Raw genomic sequence first — 17,140 nt, 5'->3', positions numbered from 1 at the left:
TATTTGTGATTGGAAAAATGTATTGACCTTGAATTATGATAAATGAAAAGTTTTATACTTTGAAAAAAAATTGAAGAACTTCTAAATATGCGTAATATGTGTGCATAGAGACTAATATATATGTGTATGCGCGTGCGCACGAGGTGCGGTTTGGTTTTATGCAGATTTCTTAACATAGAATTGCACACCACACCACATCGTATAGTGCAGTGGGCTTACTCCATTTTATTGGTGGTTTTGATCGATTAGGTGTAGTTGTGCAATTTGGTAAACAGTTCTAATTTAAACTCTCTTTGAATTATAATGTGACATGTGCAAAAGAGCCTTGTAACTTAATTATAACATTTTTTTTTTTCAATAATGAAATTTGTGGTTCAAATTTGACTTTCCCTAATTGTTGTAAGTTGTTGCAACTAATTATTAAGGGAAAAAAAAATTGTACGTGCGAAGTGAAATCAAAGGTTATTGGTGAGTGGTTCTCAAAAAAAGAAAAGGTTATTGGTGAGTTGTAGCAGCAAGTCCTACTATATATATGGATAATAAACGAATAGTGGCGTAATAATGACAACAGCACAGCGCGGCACGGATCGGAATCATGAGATGAGATAGCATAGTAAAGCAGCTCACGCACGCAAACGAAACGCAAGGCAACGCAACGCAAGTCACGGAACGAACCCACTGCCTCTTCTTCCACTCGACTCTAGAGAGTGAGAGATCGATCGGCTGCTCACTCATAAACACGCACATTGCTCCAATCCAATCCAAATTCTCAACTCACATCCATTCCAGGTAAAATCGCTACCCGATCTCAATTAATCCTCTGCTCTTCTAATCGCTTTATTCTTATCTAGGGTTTCATTTCTGATTATTATCAATTTCTTTATAGTGATTCATAACTTGCACTACTTATCAAGATTAGGTTTTTACAGTAAAAGAAAAAGAAAAAGTGTGGGTTTAGTTTAGGGTTTACACAAAAGCAAATGCAAGTATTGCTGCCGTTTATTTTCAAATTTTTTTTTTTTTTTTTTTTTTGTGTGTGGAAAATGGTATTTTAATCTCGTTCTTTCTAAATTGGCTTTGAGAATCATCTTGCGATCACTCCCGCAATTTCCCAAAAGGAAGGTGCGATTTTTGATTTTATTTTGAAGTTCTAAGATGTCATCACTACTTGGTAGTCTTAATCGTGGGCACGAGCAAAAATTGCTTAGCGGATTATCAGGCAACTGGTTCTGGCGTCTAGGTCTAGGTTTTACTCGTTAGAGGCGAGTCCAAAGGACTCTTCTTTCAGAAGGTTCCCTACGTTTTTTAGTTTTGTTTTTGTGGGTTCTTTTAGGCTGAGATGTTGCATAAAACTAATAAGAAATCATATATTTATTGCACTCTTATTGTGTCCACCAAAGTACAACAAAAGGCACACACAATTGTGTTGTCAGGGGAGAATCTTTTTTTGTCATTTGGCTAGATGAAATTTTCTTGGATTGTTAGTTGTTGACTCTTTGATCTGTGGAGGAATATACTTGCTTATTCTATTATAATTTTTTATAAATACTATTATTTAACGGCTTCCCTTGTTTGGATTCCTCATTTTTTAGTTCAAAAATGCCCTTATACCCCTATGTTTAAGTAGAGATGAAACTACAAGACAATCTGGTAAAAATGCAACTCTAACTTTCACTAAAACATTGCCTAAAAAATAAGACCACTTTCCTGTTAATTTTCAAATTACTTTATCCACTTATAAATTAGATTTTCAAAAAAAAAAAAAAAAAAAAAAAAATCTACAAAATAGAACTACTAAAAAAAAACCTCATAGCACGCGCTTTGTGCATGTGATGAGGCTAGTCTTTCTTTATGAACTTGAAACACCAGCACTTGGATGAGTTCACTTGTAAGTTGGTTTAGAGAGAACCTCTATTAGTTTTGACAATGAGCATTGCTTATAGTACAACAGAGAATATAGAAGACAATGGGGGCAGTGTAGGGATACCGAGCCAAAGAAGAGATATATGGGCATGTGCTTAGTTGAAACTTGAAAGGGTTGGTTGACTGACATGATTTGTGGTGCAACCTAAAACAATTACTGAAAAAATTCATGAGGAGCATTAAACTAGTTAATTTGCATTCAATTTCTTTGCCTCCTTGATTACTATATATTGGCATTGCAAAACTACAATTATAATGAGAAATTAGGGGGAAAATAAGGTCCATCACTAGATATTGCAAATGGGGTTACCCAAGAATGGATGGACGATTTGGGGTTGTACTGACATGTTAAAATTTTTATTTTTAGAATTCTGTCTTAAGATCATGTTTTAGATTTCTTTCCTTCATGTCTTGGTTAACAAACTTGGTAATTGCCAACCATTTCCAGCTTTAGTAATAGCTAGTTTGAATATAGGACTTCATTTTTTGTCTTGAAACCTTGAATTGATTCCCCTTGGTAGGTGTGGTTTTTTGATTCTTGAATTATAAACTAATGATAAGGGTGCAAATGAGGCTTAGTTGCCAATTTAAAAAATTTGTCTCAATTTGAGGCAAAATATTTTCTTTGTAAGACAATTGATGATTTAGCAGTATTAGTTACTTCATTCTTGGAAGTATTTATGTAAACCAAAAGTGCCAACAACTGTCAGCTTATTTCTTTGGACCATGGCTTGGGGAGAATTTTAACCATTGATAATTTGCAGAGGCCTCGAGTAAGAAGGTTGGGGAGACTATTGACCATTTACTTATCCATTGCCCTGTAGGCTGTAGCTAGAGAGTTGTTATGGTATTTTCATTATTTGGGGTTCAATGGGTTATGCTGAGAGGTGTTTTGAAGCTTCTAGCTAGATGGTCGAGCAAGTATAACAGGCGTAAATCTGTGGTGATTTGGAGCATGATCCTTTGTTGCCTCATGTGGGGTATTTGGTGGGAGATGAATGCTCGTACTTTTGAAGGACGTGAGAGATCAATCCATGATTTGAAGCTGCCTTTCCTCTAGACTTTGCTTGAGTGGACAATTGTGTCGGGTGTTTTTACTTTTAACTCTTTGGCTGATTTGCTTGATTGTTGTACTTCCATGCACTATAATTTTTTGATGTTATGCTGTTTTCCTTGGTACACTTCCTGTGTGCTTTGGTTTCTTTATATGATTTCTATATTTGTCATTGAAATTTTATTACTTATCAAAAGAAAAATAGTAGTTACTTCAGTCTTAGGTATGCTAAGTGCTGTTGCTTGAAGATTCCTCATGCTATGAAGCCGACTTTATTTATTTATACCCGTACATATAAACAATTATTTGCAAGTCTCTATCTTCATCTACTATGAACTCCACCTTCAGGACATCCACCTGGTTGTCAGGATGTAACTTAGGCATATAGTGGAGCAATGATTTGGGCATATCAGTCCCAAGGGTTGTTAATTGGTGCAATTCTTGAAGTTGAATTCATTAGATAACTGGTTCTTTTACACCATTGATTTTTCATTTTCTTTCTTTCTGAAAATAATAATAGAGGTTTGGTACAAAAAGAAGTTGTAGAATCTAGAAAGTTGAAAGTATAAATTGTAATTTGTAAGTATGCCTTCTAATTATAGTTTCCATATGGTCTAACATTCTTGCCAATACATTATCCTCATTTTGTTTTGGATTGTAATCTCTAATGAAATATAGCTCCATTAACTGGAAACCCCTTTATGAAGACTTATAGGAGGCAAGGGTAAGCTAGTTCTGGTGCTCAAGCATTAATTTGGAATGCTCTGGATGATGGAGAGCTCTCTTGGGATCTTGCTTAGTTACTCTAACGTTGAATTGGGCCTTATATTATTGTTTGTTTTTGTTTATTTGCTGCTAGATCAGTTTTAAGTAAGTTCTACTAGAATAAGGGCAATTTGGTAATTTCCTAATTTTTGGAGTTGGCTGTACAAAAAGGCTCATGAGTCTTCTTTTGTGTTTTGGGTCACTTTCCTAGGGTGTGACTATCTTCACTTACTTAAGTGTGATTACCTAGTGTTTTATCTTTCTTTATATCATGTTTTACTCTTTGTTTTGATACCAAACAGCCATCAACACATTCAAGATCCCACCTTTTCATTATCTAAAATTCTAAACCCTTAAAAATCAAAGAGAAAGCACTTTACCCATTTCCCACTTCCTGAAAGTCACTTTACCCATTTCCCAAGCCCACCTGTGAAAGCAGTAAAGCACTACACCACAATCAACTTATTTACTTTATCATCTCATTCATTCTCACCTACTCTTCATTTCTCTTTGTTTCTCACAAGCAACTATAGGTGCCAACTTCTAGGTTATTTTTATTGTTTTTGTTCTTCATGGATTTCAGTTTGCTCAACTGATTTAGTCTTTTGTCTTTAAAAAAGAGATTTGGCTCTGAATCCCACCTACACCTGCCAATGCTGCCATCGGTTCAAATCTGCCTGTATCTAGAACAACTGTTTTTGTTCTTCAATTTTCTTGTTGCATTCGTTTTGGTTTTGTCCTCCCTTAGAAAGTCTTGAACCCCAAAACTCTCTTCTTCAACAAACAAGTTGAGAGCTCCATTGCCTATACAAACAGATAAGGGGCCAAGAGATCTGCTTGGCTAAGTCCTTTAACTCTTAAATAGCTAGCTAACACTCCCTTAATAGCCACACAGAACTTTGGAGTGGTAATGCTCTTCTTCATTCAATCTGTATCTTAAACAAAACTCCACAGCATGAAGACATTGCAAACTAAATTCCCATTCCACTAAGTCATAAACTTTCAAAGATCCAACCTTATAGTGCACCTTCCATGCCCCTTTTCCCTATAATAGTTCTTTACAATTTCTTGAGCTCATAGCACATTCTCTGCTATGCTTTTGTTATGCATTCCCTATTAGCCAGATTTTTGTTATGCATTTATAAATGGTGTTACAGCAAGAAGTTGGCCTAAAATCACCATACTTGATGGATTATTTACCCTAGGAATCATATTTTTAATTGTTGCATTCACCTCCCGAAGAAGCTTACTTGAATCAAAGAAGGATTGCACGTGGACTACATCAAGTTGAATGATAGATCAAGCTTTTTTTTGAAGAAACAGGCCTCTTGCATTTCTTCTAGATATGATTTTTCTTGCAGTAATTTTCAGTTATTAATTAGAGTTGCTCCTCTTGGAATGCAATTTCCTTGTATTTTGCATTGGTAATGCTGATTATCTAGAGAATCCACTATTTTATTTATGGCTAATGAGGAACTTTGCATATATAAATTAAGTAGTTTGCGTCTGGCTTTGTATTATGTTACTTAAATTTTTGCTCTACAGTTTTATTATATAATGTAAGGACCGTAGTAGTACTTCACTGATTGATATTTTAACTTGTATGTGTTTTTTTTTAAAATCATTTTCCTAGTCTTTTTCCAAAAAGTTGCTATGCAGGTAAATAATGCATTTTAAACCAAAAGACACTTGACTCATGGGTTATGCTGGTGGAACCCTACTAAAGGGGACCTAAACTCTGTGGGCAGCTTCATGATTTAGTAGCTCCTATCCAGTTCAAGGGTTGGGGAGGGTTAGGACCGAGCAGGGGTCTATGGCAAGGTAAGGATGCTGAGCATGTGATGCCAATGCATCCAAACTTAACTGACAACTTGAAAATTACACCTATCTGCTTGAAATTGACCCCCTTTTTTTCTTTTATTGACAATGATGTTTTTTTTTCCAAGGAAATAAGCTCTATGGCACATATACTCGATGTTATTTAGGGTTTAGCAAATCTGGTTATTTACCTTTTATAGTCCCCACAATACTCCGTTTTGCCTCGACAAATCCTCTAATGTGTTTCTTGGTTGGATGTCATGGCCTTAATAAATCTTGTGATGTGGTTCTTGTTGGATGTAATTACTCGTTAGTGTTGTTCTTAAATAAAAAAGAAAAAAGAAAAAGAATCTTGTCTTTTAGAAGTCAAAATGTCTTATTAGTTATGGTTAATGAGCTCTAGCTCAAATGGCACTTATTCCTTCCCTAATAATAGGATGGAGGATGACATCATGGGTTCAAGACCTACTGGGTGCATCCTATAAAACAATGTCTTATTAGCTATGTTAAGTGGACTTGGCTTTTTGTGTTGGATGTCCAAAGTCTAGGAAACGAATAGAGCATTGAAACTAGTTAACATTGGTGTCCTCTTGTCTTCTGTAAGTGGGTTCATCACTGTCTCACTTAGTTGTAACTTGTCTATAAGTTTACGGTGATTGGTGACTTATGTTTGGCAAGCCTGTATAATATTAAAAAGATTTACAGTAATAATAAAATGCCCTTGTGTTAAGAAGTTGTTCAAAATAAGGAAGGGGTCATTTAGATGCTGTTAGAACTAATATGTATTTTTTTTATGATATGTGCAACGAAGTTTTTAGGATCTTATCTCACCACCATTTATTTTGTCAGAATATCTGGCCTCTCTCTCTCCTGGAAATTGAATCTCAGGTTTCACTCATAAATGGCTAAAGTTGTGTTAAGAAGTTCAAAATAAGGAAGAGATCATTTAGATGCTGTTCGAACTAATACGTATTTATTTAATGATATCTGCAAATGTGCAATGGACTTTTTAGGATGTTATCTTACCACCTTTTATTTTGTCAGAATATCTGATCTCTCTCTCTCTCTCTCTCTCTCTCTCCTGGCAATTGAATCTCAGGTTTCACTCGTAAATGGCTAAAGTCAGCAAAGTGCGACGTAAGACTAACGCCCGTAATCATGGAGTTACTCGGTCTCCATCGCCATCTTGCTGTCGGAATACTTTCAAAGATGTTCTCCTTAAGAAGAGACGTTCAAAAGCATCAGACAAGAAAGATTGGAAAAATGCAACCTGCCCAGTTTGTTTGGAGTACCCTCACAATGCTGTTCTCCTTCTTTGTTCCTCTTATAACAAGGGTTGTCGCACTTTTATGTGTGCCACTAGCCATCGGTATTCCAACTGTCTTGAGCAATACAAGAAAGCCTACACAAAAGTAACTCCCATTCAAAGTTCTCAACATTTGGATGGGTTAATGGAAAATTCAAGTTTAATTTCTGGTCTGGAGCATCACAATGAAAAGATGGAAGTGCCAGAGCTTTTATGCCCTCTCTGTCGTGGGCAGGTGAAGGGTTGGACTGTGGTTGAGCCAGCAAGAAAATATCTGAATGCAAAGAAGAGATCCTGCATGCTGGATGATTGTTCATTTGTTGGAACTTATAAGCAACTCAGAAAACACGTTAGGTCGAAGCACCCATTGGCCTGCCCGCGAGCAGTGGACCCTGTACTTAAAGAAAAATGGAAGAGGCTTGAGCGTGAGAGGGAGCAAAGTGATGTGATCAGCACAATTATCTCATCAACACCTGGGGCTGTGGTTCTGGGGGACTATGTGTTAGAGCCTAACTATGGTGACACTTCTGATTCTGATTTGGATGACTATTTTGATGATGCTTTCTTTCCTCTGGCATCATTTGATCGTGGACGTACTCATGGCATTTACTCACGGAGTAGAAATACTAGGGACCATGGCTCGTTTGATGGTGATTTTGTGCATGCTACAGCTGTTCGTTCTGCTGCTTCATATGGACGTGGTGTTCGTTCTGCTGCTTCATATGGACGTGGTATTCGTTCTGCTGCTTCATATGGACATGGTGAACGTAGTTTACAAGTTGCACGTTCAAGGAGGCAATGGAGGCGGCATATAAGAGCAACACTTTTCTGACAGAATAACGGAGAAGTGTTGAAGGACTGAGCTGCAGCTCTTCTACAGTTAGGTGTTTTATATTCATTTGCAGCTGAAGTCTTATTTATGGCACCACTTCATAATGGTATGCCAGAGCATTGTCATCATATCATTGACAGAGTGAAGCTTTTTACGCCACTATTTGGTTTAGTATCACTAGATCTAGTTTGAGATGACATTGCCTATGGATTTTTAGGTGTCTAGAAAAGAACCAAAACATTTAGTTGTCAGTTTCCCTGTAGGTGCATGGATTTTTCCATCATTTGGTCATGCATATTGGTCATATGAGTAGGGACATATAATGGTTCATTTTCTTTTGATCAAATGTTTTCATTTTAAAACTGATGTTTCTTGGTGTCCACCACTCCTCACAAACGGCATTCTGTACAGCCATGAAGAATATTTGTATAATTTGCTTGTACAGCTTCCCAACCATGCAGTGACATCAATAGTGATCCTACCCGACAAATTGTGACAATGTGGTTTTATAGCTTTTCTGGATGTTATTTCCTGATAAGGTTTGTTTATTTATTTATTTTTTTCACCAGTATTATTAGTATATTTGACCAGCGCAGGCATATGTTGCATAAACTTTGCTTTGAAACATAGTAGTAAAAGAAAGTTTCTTGATTGCATTGTTGATTGGACAATGATCTAGGGACAACCTAATAGACTTTATCATTTCTGCGGTCAAATCTGTTGGTTTCTTCTAAAATATGACAAGCCATATATTATATTGCATAAACTTTGCTTTTAAACATAGCAGTAAAAGAAAATTTCTTGATTGCATTATTGATGGTACAATGATGTAGGGACAGCCTAATAGACTCTCTCATTTCTGCCGTCAAATCTGTTGGTTTCTTCTAAACTATGACAAATATTCCTATTAAAAAAAAGACCATATATATATATATATATATATATTTGTCAAACACTTGAATTATTAGTAAAGAAAAAATCAACGAGGATGGATTTTTAGATAAAGAGGTGTTACGTTCATAATATTTTCACAACAAATCATATGCGGTTATTTGTTATTGGTTCAAATTTGAACTTAACATTAATATTACTTTTTTGCCTCAATAATAACTACTAAGAACAATTTGCCACTGGTCATTTGTTGTGAAAATGTTGTGTATATATCATTTCTCTTTTTAAGTATTACATATTTTACATCTACGTAAAAATTAGAAGTTGAAGAATTTAATGGTAGGGAGATCTCAATCCCATGAAATACTGTTAAGGTGGCAAATGAACTTGTTTGACCGGTCAAACGTTTGATGCTACTTCTATGATACAGTTCTACACATTGGAGAAAATTACGGATCTTTCATTAATTTTCAGAAACAAACATAGCAAAATCGGGGGATAGAAAACAAAAGATCCAGCATTGAACTATACAGCTTCATCTAGAAGGCTAGAACAGATCTAAATCTGCGACAATCATAAATGAAACCAAACACATATTTAACGTTGTAGATTGGAGTAGTCTCTGCAATCATCAGCTTTATCAATACCACCATCATATGTTTTTACAACTGCATGATAATTCTTTCAACATACACCTTAATTTACGCTGCAAAAACACCAACAAACAAAGCAAATATCATAACCAAAATGCAAAACTTGAGAAAAGTAAATGGTAAAGAATGAATGAAAGACATTGTGTTACAAGTTTTACAACGAAGTGAGATTTGATCCTCTTAGTGGCCCTTCTCTTCTTGCCACCGATGCATTTGGAACCACACGACGAATCTACAATATTTTCTGTGTAAACTTCTGTTGGTATGCGCTCATATCTCCATCGGCTACTGGTTCTTTCAAGAATCCGACGAGACGGAAAGCACAGACTCATTGGTATTGTCAACCATTTCCATTTCTGTTCAAGCCACTACACATTTAAAAAAAAAAATTACATTCATGCATGCATGCAATTTAAATGCACTTTTTTGCTACATTGAATATGGGAATTGAAAGAACTTACCTTGAGCTTAGGCCTCGAATTTTTTCTAGGCCTTTGAGCCTCTTGGGAACCAGCATTTCTCAATTCTCTAGCGTAGGCTAGGAGCTGAGCCCGGCGATCAAACCCTTTCTTTCTTGCTGCGATTTGAGGCTTTTTGGAAACTGATGATGATGATGATTTGGGCTTGTTAGTACTTTTCTTTATAGCAACAGTTCTTGTTCTTTGAGGAGATCGAATTTTGGGTGATTCCACGTAGACAGAGATGATAACTCCATTCTGGGTCTTGCTCATTTTCTCTTCCTCTATCTCTTGCTTACTCATGGATATCAATCTGTGAAAATCTAAGAACAAATTGGTTAAGAGCTGACTCTAATTGTTACTGAGCCATTATTGATTTTATCTAAGTTGGCTAAGAGCCTTGACATTAATGTTATTGCCAGAGAATGTTGCTTTCAAAGTTCAAATATGTGAGACAAATGAATCTTCATATAGATTTGTTCTGAGAACAACAAACATAGCTCCAGCAATAACAAAGCTCAAAATGAAGGAAAAACAAAAGGTCTAGGATTGTGCTTTGTGCAATGCTTTAATGCAAAGCAAAACGGGTTTTGAATAATGGGTCAGATATGTGTTACTTAGGACTGTGATAACTTTGGGCCTGAAATCTGAGAACAATAAGCTCAACCCTGCAGGCTACGCGTATAATTTGGGCCAAATAATATGCACAGGTTGTTTTGAAAAAGTTACAGAAATGGACAAATGGCAAATCTTTGCATTGCACTTCTCATATCTTTATCTCTTGGGCTTATCAATTAGAATTATGTACATTAATTTGTTTATATTACACACACACATATAATCATCTTTATTCTCATAAATTTCTCACTTATAAATTAAATCATATTATCTTTGAAAGAATAGTTAAAAAAAAAAGTGAGATAACTAGATAAGTGGGTCAAAGAGAGAAAATTTTGGGTTGGTCATCTGAATAATTTTCCTGTTATTATAATAAATTACAAGGGTGACCAAAAGAGTTTGAAAAGTATGTCCCCTAACTCAAATGTTGCTCCTTCCTAAGGAAGCTATTATGGCTTTGTTATTCTAACAAGCAATTAAGAAACAGAAATTCAAAACCCAACCGGTTGGACATAGTGATTTTTAATGTCTTATGATATACATGGCATTCTGTATTCAAAATCTCTAGTTAACATCTTAAGGCCACTCCTAAAGGATTTCTTCATGTAATAACTTGGTGTATGTAATGAGGGGATCTACATATACTTAAAGGGAATAATTAAGTAAAGATCTAGATATCATTATTTCTATATAAAAAAAAAAAATTCGAAACTTGTGGAGGCTATCAAAGTAATTGGACAATTAAGAACAGTCATGAGTCTTATGACCTTTTTTAAAAAATGTTTCTACTTAAGGGTCTGCTTATTTTGCTGAAACTGAAAACTTTTTACTGAAAGTATTGTAGATAAATGTAAAAGTTAGCTGAAATAGTACCGTGAGACCCATAAATAGTATTAAAAAGTACAATAAGACTTATGAATAATAGTAAAAATAAGTTGAATAGTAAAATAAGTTTTCAAAAATAATCTTTGCTAAACAGACACTAAATTAGGTCTCATGTGTCTCAACATTTAAATTATATAAGTTTAAGTTTATAGGAAAAAGGGAAAGTGGGAGATTGTTCATTTTCCCCTCTTGTCAAACGAGGGATTGTTGCCCTCTACCCCCTCCTAACACCCATTATTAGAATAGTTGATCAAAAGTAATAATTTTTTGGGAGAAGATTCCTTAAGGTGACGGCACAGGTTCAAGTTTGAGACAAGTAGTATTATAGGAGATAGTTTCTAGGGTTAAAGGTTTACAAAAACAAATATTATTGCATCATAAATTCTTAAGTGGTCAATTTAAAGAGAAATTGTAATAATCAAAAAAGGAGAAATCTAGTTTTTGTTTTATCTATCTTACATCGTTCTCACTTATCGAGGTTAGACATAGACATGCTTGCTGCTAAAAAAAAGAAAAGAAAAAGACTTAGACATGCTTGATGGACCTCACGAAAAGAATGAAAAAGAAAATATCAAAGTTTAATTTAGACTTAGACATGAATGATAGACTTGACAAAAAGAAAGAAAAAGAAAATATCTAGTTACCAGCCCTTGTTTGTTATACAATCTTAAACTCATATTTTTATATTTTAAACAACTTTACACATATTTTCACATATATTTTCACTCACATATTTCAAAAAATTACAAAAATCTCCTTTCAAACTACTCTACCAAACATCCCTAAGTTATACAAGAAAACAAATCAACCAGCACATGGGCTGAGCTAAGTGAGCAAATTGGGGTCACTAGATTAAAGATCTCGGAACACAAGCAAATAAAATGTGGGTTTTGTGGTACATAGATAATTTTATACTATATGAGGAGAAGAAAATCCAGCCAATAAAATAAAACAAGCATCTCATGCACAGTTTTTATTATATTTAATGATCCTTTTTATTAAAGTTGTACGTATCACCTCTTCAAAAAAAGAAAAAAAAAGTTGTACGTATCACATGACAACACATTGTGAGGAACAGATTTATGGACCATGTGTTTCAAACCAGAAATCCAAGCACTCTGGATTGTCCCCTCAAACTGTGGACTTTATTTCATCATCATCATCATCATCATCATCATCTTTTTTTTTATTTTTTATTTTTTTTTACGATGCAGTAGTACTTAAACCTACATGTTTGTATCATAATGATTTTTTTATATAATTAAAGCAAGACACAAATTAATTTTTGAAAAGATAAATTTAAACAACTAATTTCTTATTTGATAACAGTAGACTTTTGAGTTAAAGCTGGCTAGATGTTGAAACTTTTTTTTATACACTTACCCCCAAAAAGTCGAGAGAGAGAGAGAGAGAGAGAGAGAGAGAGAGACGTGGACCAGTGAAAAAGTGTAGAGACAGAGAGACATGAACCAGTGAAGGTGGCTCTAGGCTTTACCGAAGGGCCAATGCCTCCCCTAGCTAACCCCAACTTCCCAGTCTCCTACTAGCCGCCCCTAGTTGTTTTTTGTGACTCCTGAGTCCTGACCCTGACCCATCTTTTTCTCTCTTGACCCACCCTTGTGTTTTTGTTCCTTGACCGTAAGGGGCAGAGGCTCCCATGCGCCACTTCACATAACATATTTGTCCCAATTTGCTTCATTCAACCTTTGAAATTTGCAGTGGTTTTTCTTCTTCTTTTTTTTTTTTTTCACCCAACTCGTCCTTTTCCTTACAAACACTTGTCCATATAAATATTTTTAGTTAAATCCAGTTGTCCAGTTAATAATGCAAGTCTTGGGTATCTTTCAGATATCCAATCTATTTCTACGTAACAAGTTAGTTAATCAATTGAAAATTTTCTATAAAAGTTGCTACACACAGCTCAAATAACCCTTTTAAACTCTTTTGTATAATGGAACACCCGGATTTCCTACTTTGAATGAAATTGGTAGTAATAAGTTTGCCATCTCTTTTGAATGATTAATTATCCTTTTTAAGTTCAATATAAGAACACGCAAAATACAAATTAGCAAAATGATTAATGTAAATTTAAAAGTTGTCTGTATTCTGCAATGACCATATATGTAGATATAGAAATAGTATTTTCTTTAATTTATGTTTCAACAATATGGTGTCTGATTGATAAAGGGAAAGGTTTAAATTGCTAGTGAGTTGTCCTGTTGAATTTAGCAGTGTGGAGGGTTTGGAATAGAAGAATGACACCATGAATTGATAATGATTTTGATGGTGCAAGTGACTGTATATAACTTGTTAATGATAATGAGTAAAATGGGAGGGGTGATGATGACAGGGAGGATAATAATACTAGCACATACCATAGTGGTTACAATATGATAATAACAATATTGGGTTTCACCATTATGGTAGCAGTGGTTGTCACGAAAATAATAATTGAGAGCAGTTAAATGTAATAGTATCAGCCTAGTAATGTTAATGATATCATCCAACTTTCTCCATATGAAAAATCTGGTTTTGAATTCCCCTTTGTATGAATGGTGGAAATGATATGAAAGCGATAGCAGGTAGCTATAGGCTTATAGCAAAAGTGTTTAGAAATGGTAGTTTGTCAAGTTAGGCAAGAGTTGGAGAATACATTTTTTTAACATATCTAAATTTTACACTAGCATTTAATCTAGTGCAATCTTTTTTTTTTTTTTTTTTTGACTCGGAGACCGGCTGTGAATAAAATATACTAAGTATGACATAAAGTACAGACAGAAGTAAAAGTTAAGAATTGAAAATTACATAGATATCTTATAAATAAGCCACTAAAATTATTCATAGCACTGGAAAAATATACAAAAATATTGAAAATACAAAACGACCTTTTTAAATTATTTTTTACCTCACAAATATTTAAATTGTAAGGAGATAGACAGAAACAAATTGAGAAAAATGACAGAATAAAGTCATAGAAACCCTAGAATTTCAAAACTTTCAAAGATAATTAAATTATAACAATCCATCTTAAATTATAATGGCATTTGAGTACCCTAAAATTATTATATGAAAAAAAATATGAGCAGCGTTCTAATTTGAAATCAATATGTAACGTCCACCATACTGTTCAAATTAGTGGAATAAATTAATTCTGATTTAATGTATTCACTATTCATTACATAATGTAAGTAGTTTAGGGCGGTTTGATAAGAAATTTCTAGTAACATTGTTTAAATGTAATGAAAATATGTGTGAGTGAAAAAATGTTGTAAAAATATGTGTTGTGTTGTTTAAACAGTAAAAACAGTTGTTTAAACAACGTTACCAAATAGATCCTTAGACTTTTGAGTGCACGCACCTTAATTGTGATTACATAGTGTATTCACTATTCAGTAATCATTATTCATTACTTTTTTTTTTAGAAGGAATTATCCATTATTTTTTTAGTACAGAGTCTTTGGATGGGAGATTGACTTTGCAAAACTACTCTTGAATTAAGGTATTAATTGTAAAATTTTATAATTTAGGCTATAGCTATTGATTAAAATTAATTTCAGGTATATTATGGATATTTCAAGCAGTTTTAGACTTGAAGAAATTCCTCTTTATAATTATCTGGGAAATTCTATGTACTTGTGAGAATAGTCAAATGCTTAATGTTAAGTTGTATTCCTTATGTTTCACTAACGCAAAAAGAATTTTATGAGAAGTTAGAATAAATTGAATTTGATGCCAATCAATATTGAGTCATAACTTTAAGGACACTAAAAAATTTATATATTTATTTTTTATAGTACTTTGAAAACCTACAGATACAATCTTATCTATGCCAATCAATTTCTTTTAGCATTTAGATAGGAATATGTTCCCATGCATCTAACACTGTGTGGTAACGACAACCAACATTGAGAAACAATAACAGAGGAATTAGGGATAGAAATTTTCTTGAAAAAAAAATTCTTACCAAATAAGTGGTCTTCCTCCCTTGATCTTTGAATTCTTCTGTTCAGTACACCTTTTCTCTTTAACTTTTAGAGTTTGTTGTATTTTATCCTAGAATTCTTGCTAATTTTTTTCCCCTAAATAAAAAGTGTATGAAGAAGACAACCGATTACAGAAACTCTATCTGAGTGTGACTATAATAACCTCTCTCTATCTGATGTGAAATTCTTACTAGCAAAGCATCTCGAAAGCTTTATTTATATTATTTCAAAAAAGAAAAGAAAAAAGAATGCTTTATTTATATATACAATCGTTACATCTATGAGATATTATTATTATTATTATTTTTATCATCTCTCCTATTGTCCATCCATCTTAAATAACTTTCTATATGTATGGCTATAAAGCCAAATATTTTATTTATAAGTTTGGGTCATGGATAAAGATAAATCATTATATTAGTTATTAATAAAGAGATATTGAAAAATCTAAATATTTAGATTTACGTGAGAAACTAAAAACTTGGAACCAAGACCTTTTGTTATGAATTTTGATATTAGTATGAATAGATGGAGTATTTATCATAAGAATAATATAGTTAATTGAATAAAAAAAAAGTGAGTTTTATGAGTTAGTGACTTAGTGGGAAGTTAATTTCAACTTGGGGGAGAAAAAGGTTCAAACATTGATAAAGAGGTATAAGCTGATTCGCTTCAATCCTATCCTAATTCCTAATTTTATTATTTATATTATTTTTGTTTTCACCAACACCATTTAAGTTTCATCTCCTAGATTAAGTTTTCAACTCTTGCTTGCACGGTGCATTTGGTGTATGCGCGATAAAGGAATTCAATCATTGCTCCCAACCAGCTACATTCAATAGTTAATACACGGTTAAAAATAGTGATCTAACAGTTTGCTGTCGTGCATACAAAAAATGGGAAAATACATGAACTTGCATCTATTGGAAAAAGTTAACTAATCCTTAGTAAACTTGTTAGTAAACTAATTTAAGAAAATTTTAATGAGAAAAGATAAAAAACAATAAATATTTTAAGAGCTTTTTCTTTTTCTATTTCTATAAAAGTGGTATAATTTTTTTCTTAAAATGATTCATTAACAAATGTCCTAATGTATCTGTTAACCGGACCCTAAAAAACACATGAATTTGAAGAGATTGGCAAAGTAATACTTGATTCAAATATATAATAATCAGCAAGACTTAGGTATAGTATTTAAGTGCTATTCCTTAGGTTCTTCTCTTAAAATTCTTTTATGTGGATTTTTTCTCATGGAGTGAAAGTGTATTTTTTAGTTAAGTAGCCACATGACTAAATCTTAAGAGGGAAATTTAAAAAACAATACATAAGGTACTGTACCTAAATTTTGTCTTATATGTATTACCTTCCACTATATGAAATTATTACGAGAGAGAGAGAGAGAGAGAGAGAGAGATTTGGGAGCAAATTACCTCTACTATTACTTTCCAAAAGTAATAACTATATTAAAGCTTTAATTTATATTAAATGTAACTGATAAAAGCATACTAGGCCACGTTACATTACAAACAAAGCTGCCTATAATGGTGTTTTTTTGGTGGCATTTATAAAAGACACCACTATAGGTACTCTATAGTGGTGTTTTAAAACATTGGGCCTATAGCAGCGTTTTAAAAACGCCACTATAGGTCCCGAGTCTAACAATGTTCCAGAGTAGTGTTTTATAAACGCCACTATAGTCTAGGGAAAAGAAATGCCCAACCCGAAAAAAAAATTAAAATTTTTTTTAGGACCTATAGACATAGTGGCGTTTATAAAATTGTATTAACACCATTATAGGTCCTTTAAAAAAAATGCCCAACTGGAAAAAAAATTAAAATTAAAAAAGAACTTATAGTGGCGTTCATGAACGCCATTATAGGTCCTGGGTTTTCATGGGCCTATAGTGACGTTCATGAATTCCACTATAGATCCTTAAAAAAAACCAAAAAAAAAA

The 17,140-nt window shown here is 33.6% G+C and overlaps 1 protein-coding gene across 3 annotated transcripts; it reads left to right on the top strand.

The window, feature by feature from the left end:
• The first annotated feature begins 544 nt into the window (after positions 1–544).
• LOC142619892 (uncharacterized) lies at positions 545–8,236 on the top strand. 3 transcript variants are annotated; one of them, XM_075793244.1, is made up of 3 exons: positions 545–789; positions 5,391–5,563; positions 6,660–8,236. In XM_075793244.1, the coding sequence occupies exon 3, from the start codon at positions 6,673–6,675 to the stop codon at positions 7,696–7,698; it is 1,026 nt and encodes a 341-aa protein (XP_075649359.1). In that variant the 5' UTR covers positions 545–789; positions 5,391–5,563; positions 6,660–6,672; the 3' UTR covers positions 7,699–8,236. The 3 variants fall into 3 exon arrangements, with proteins under 3 accessions (XP_075649359.1, XP_075649357.1, XP_075649356.1); XM_075793242.1 differs by having other exon boundaries at positions 5,376–5,563; XM_075793241.1 differs by lacking the exon at positions 5,391–5,563 and having other exon boundaries at positions 546–789.
• The last annotated feature ends 8,904 nt before the right edge of the window (positions 8,237–17,140 follow it).

Source organism: Castanea sativa, chromosome 12 (assembly GCF_040712315.1).
Source record: "Castanea sativa cultivar Marrone di Chiusa Pesio chromosome 12, ASM4071231v1".
NCBI lineage: Eukaryota > Viridiplantae > Streptophyta > Magnoliopsida > Fagales > Fagaceae > Castanea > Castanea sativa.
This window is presented reverse-complemented; position numbering and strand designations above follow the sequence as displayed.

Excerpts from the sequence above, each read along its gene's own strand:
- LOC142619892 (XM_075793244.1), top strand. The coding sequence starts at position 6,673 with ATGGCTAAAGTCAGCAAAGTGCGACGTAAGACTAACGCCCGTAATCAT.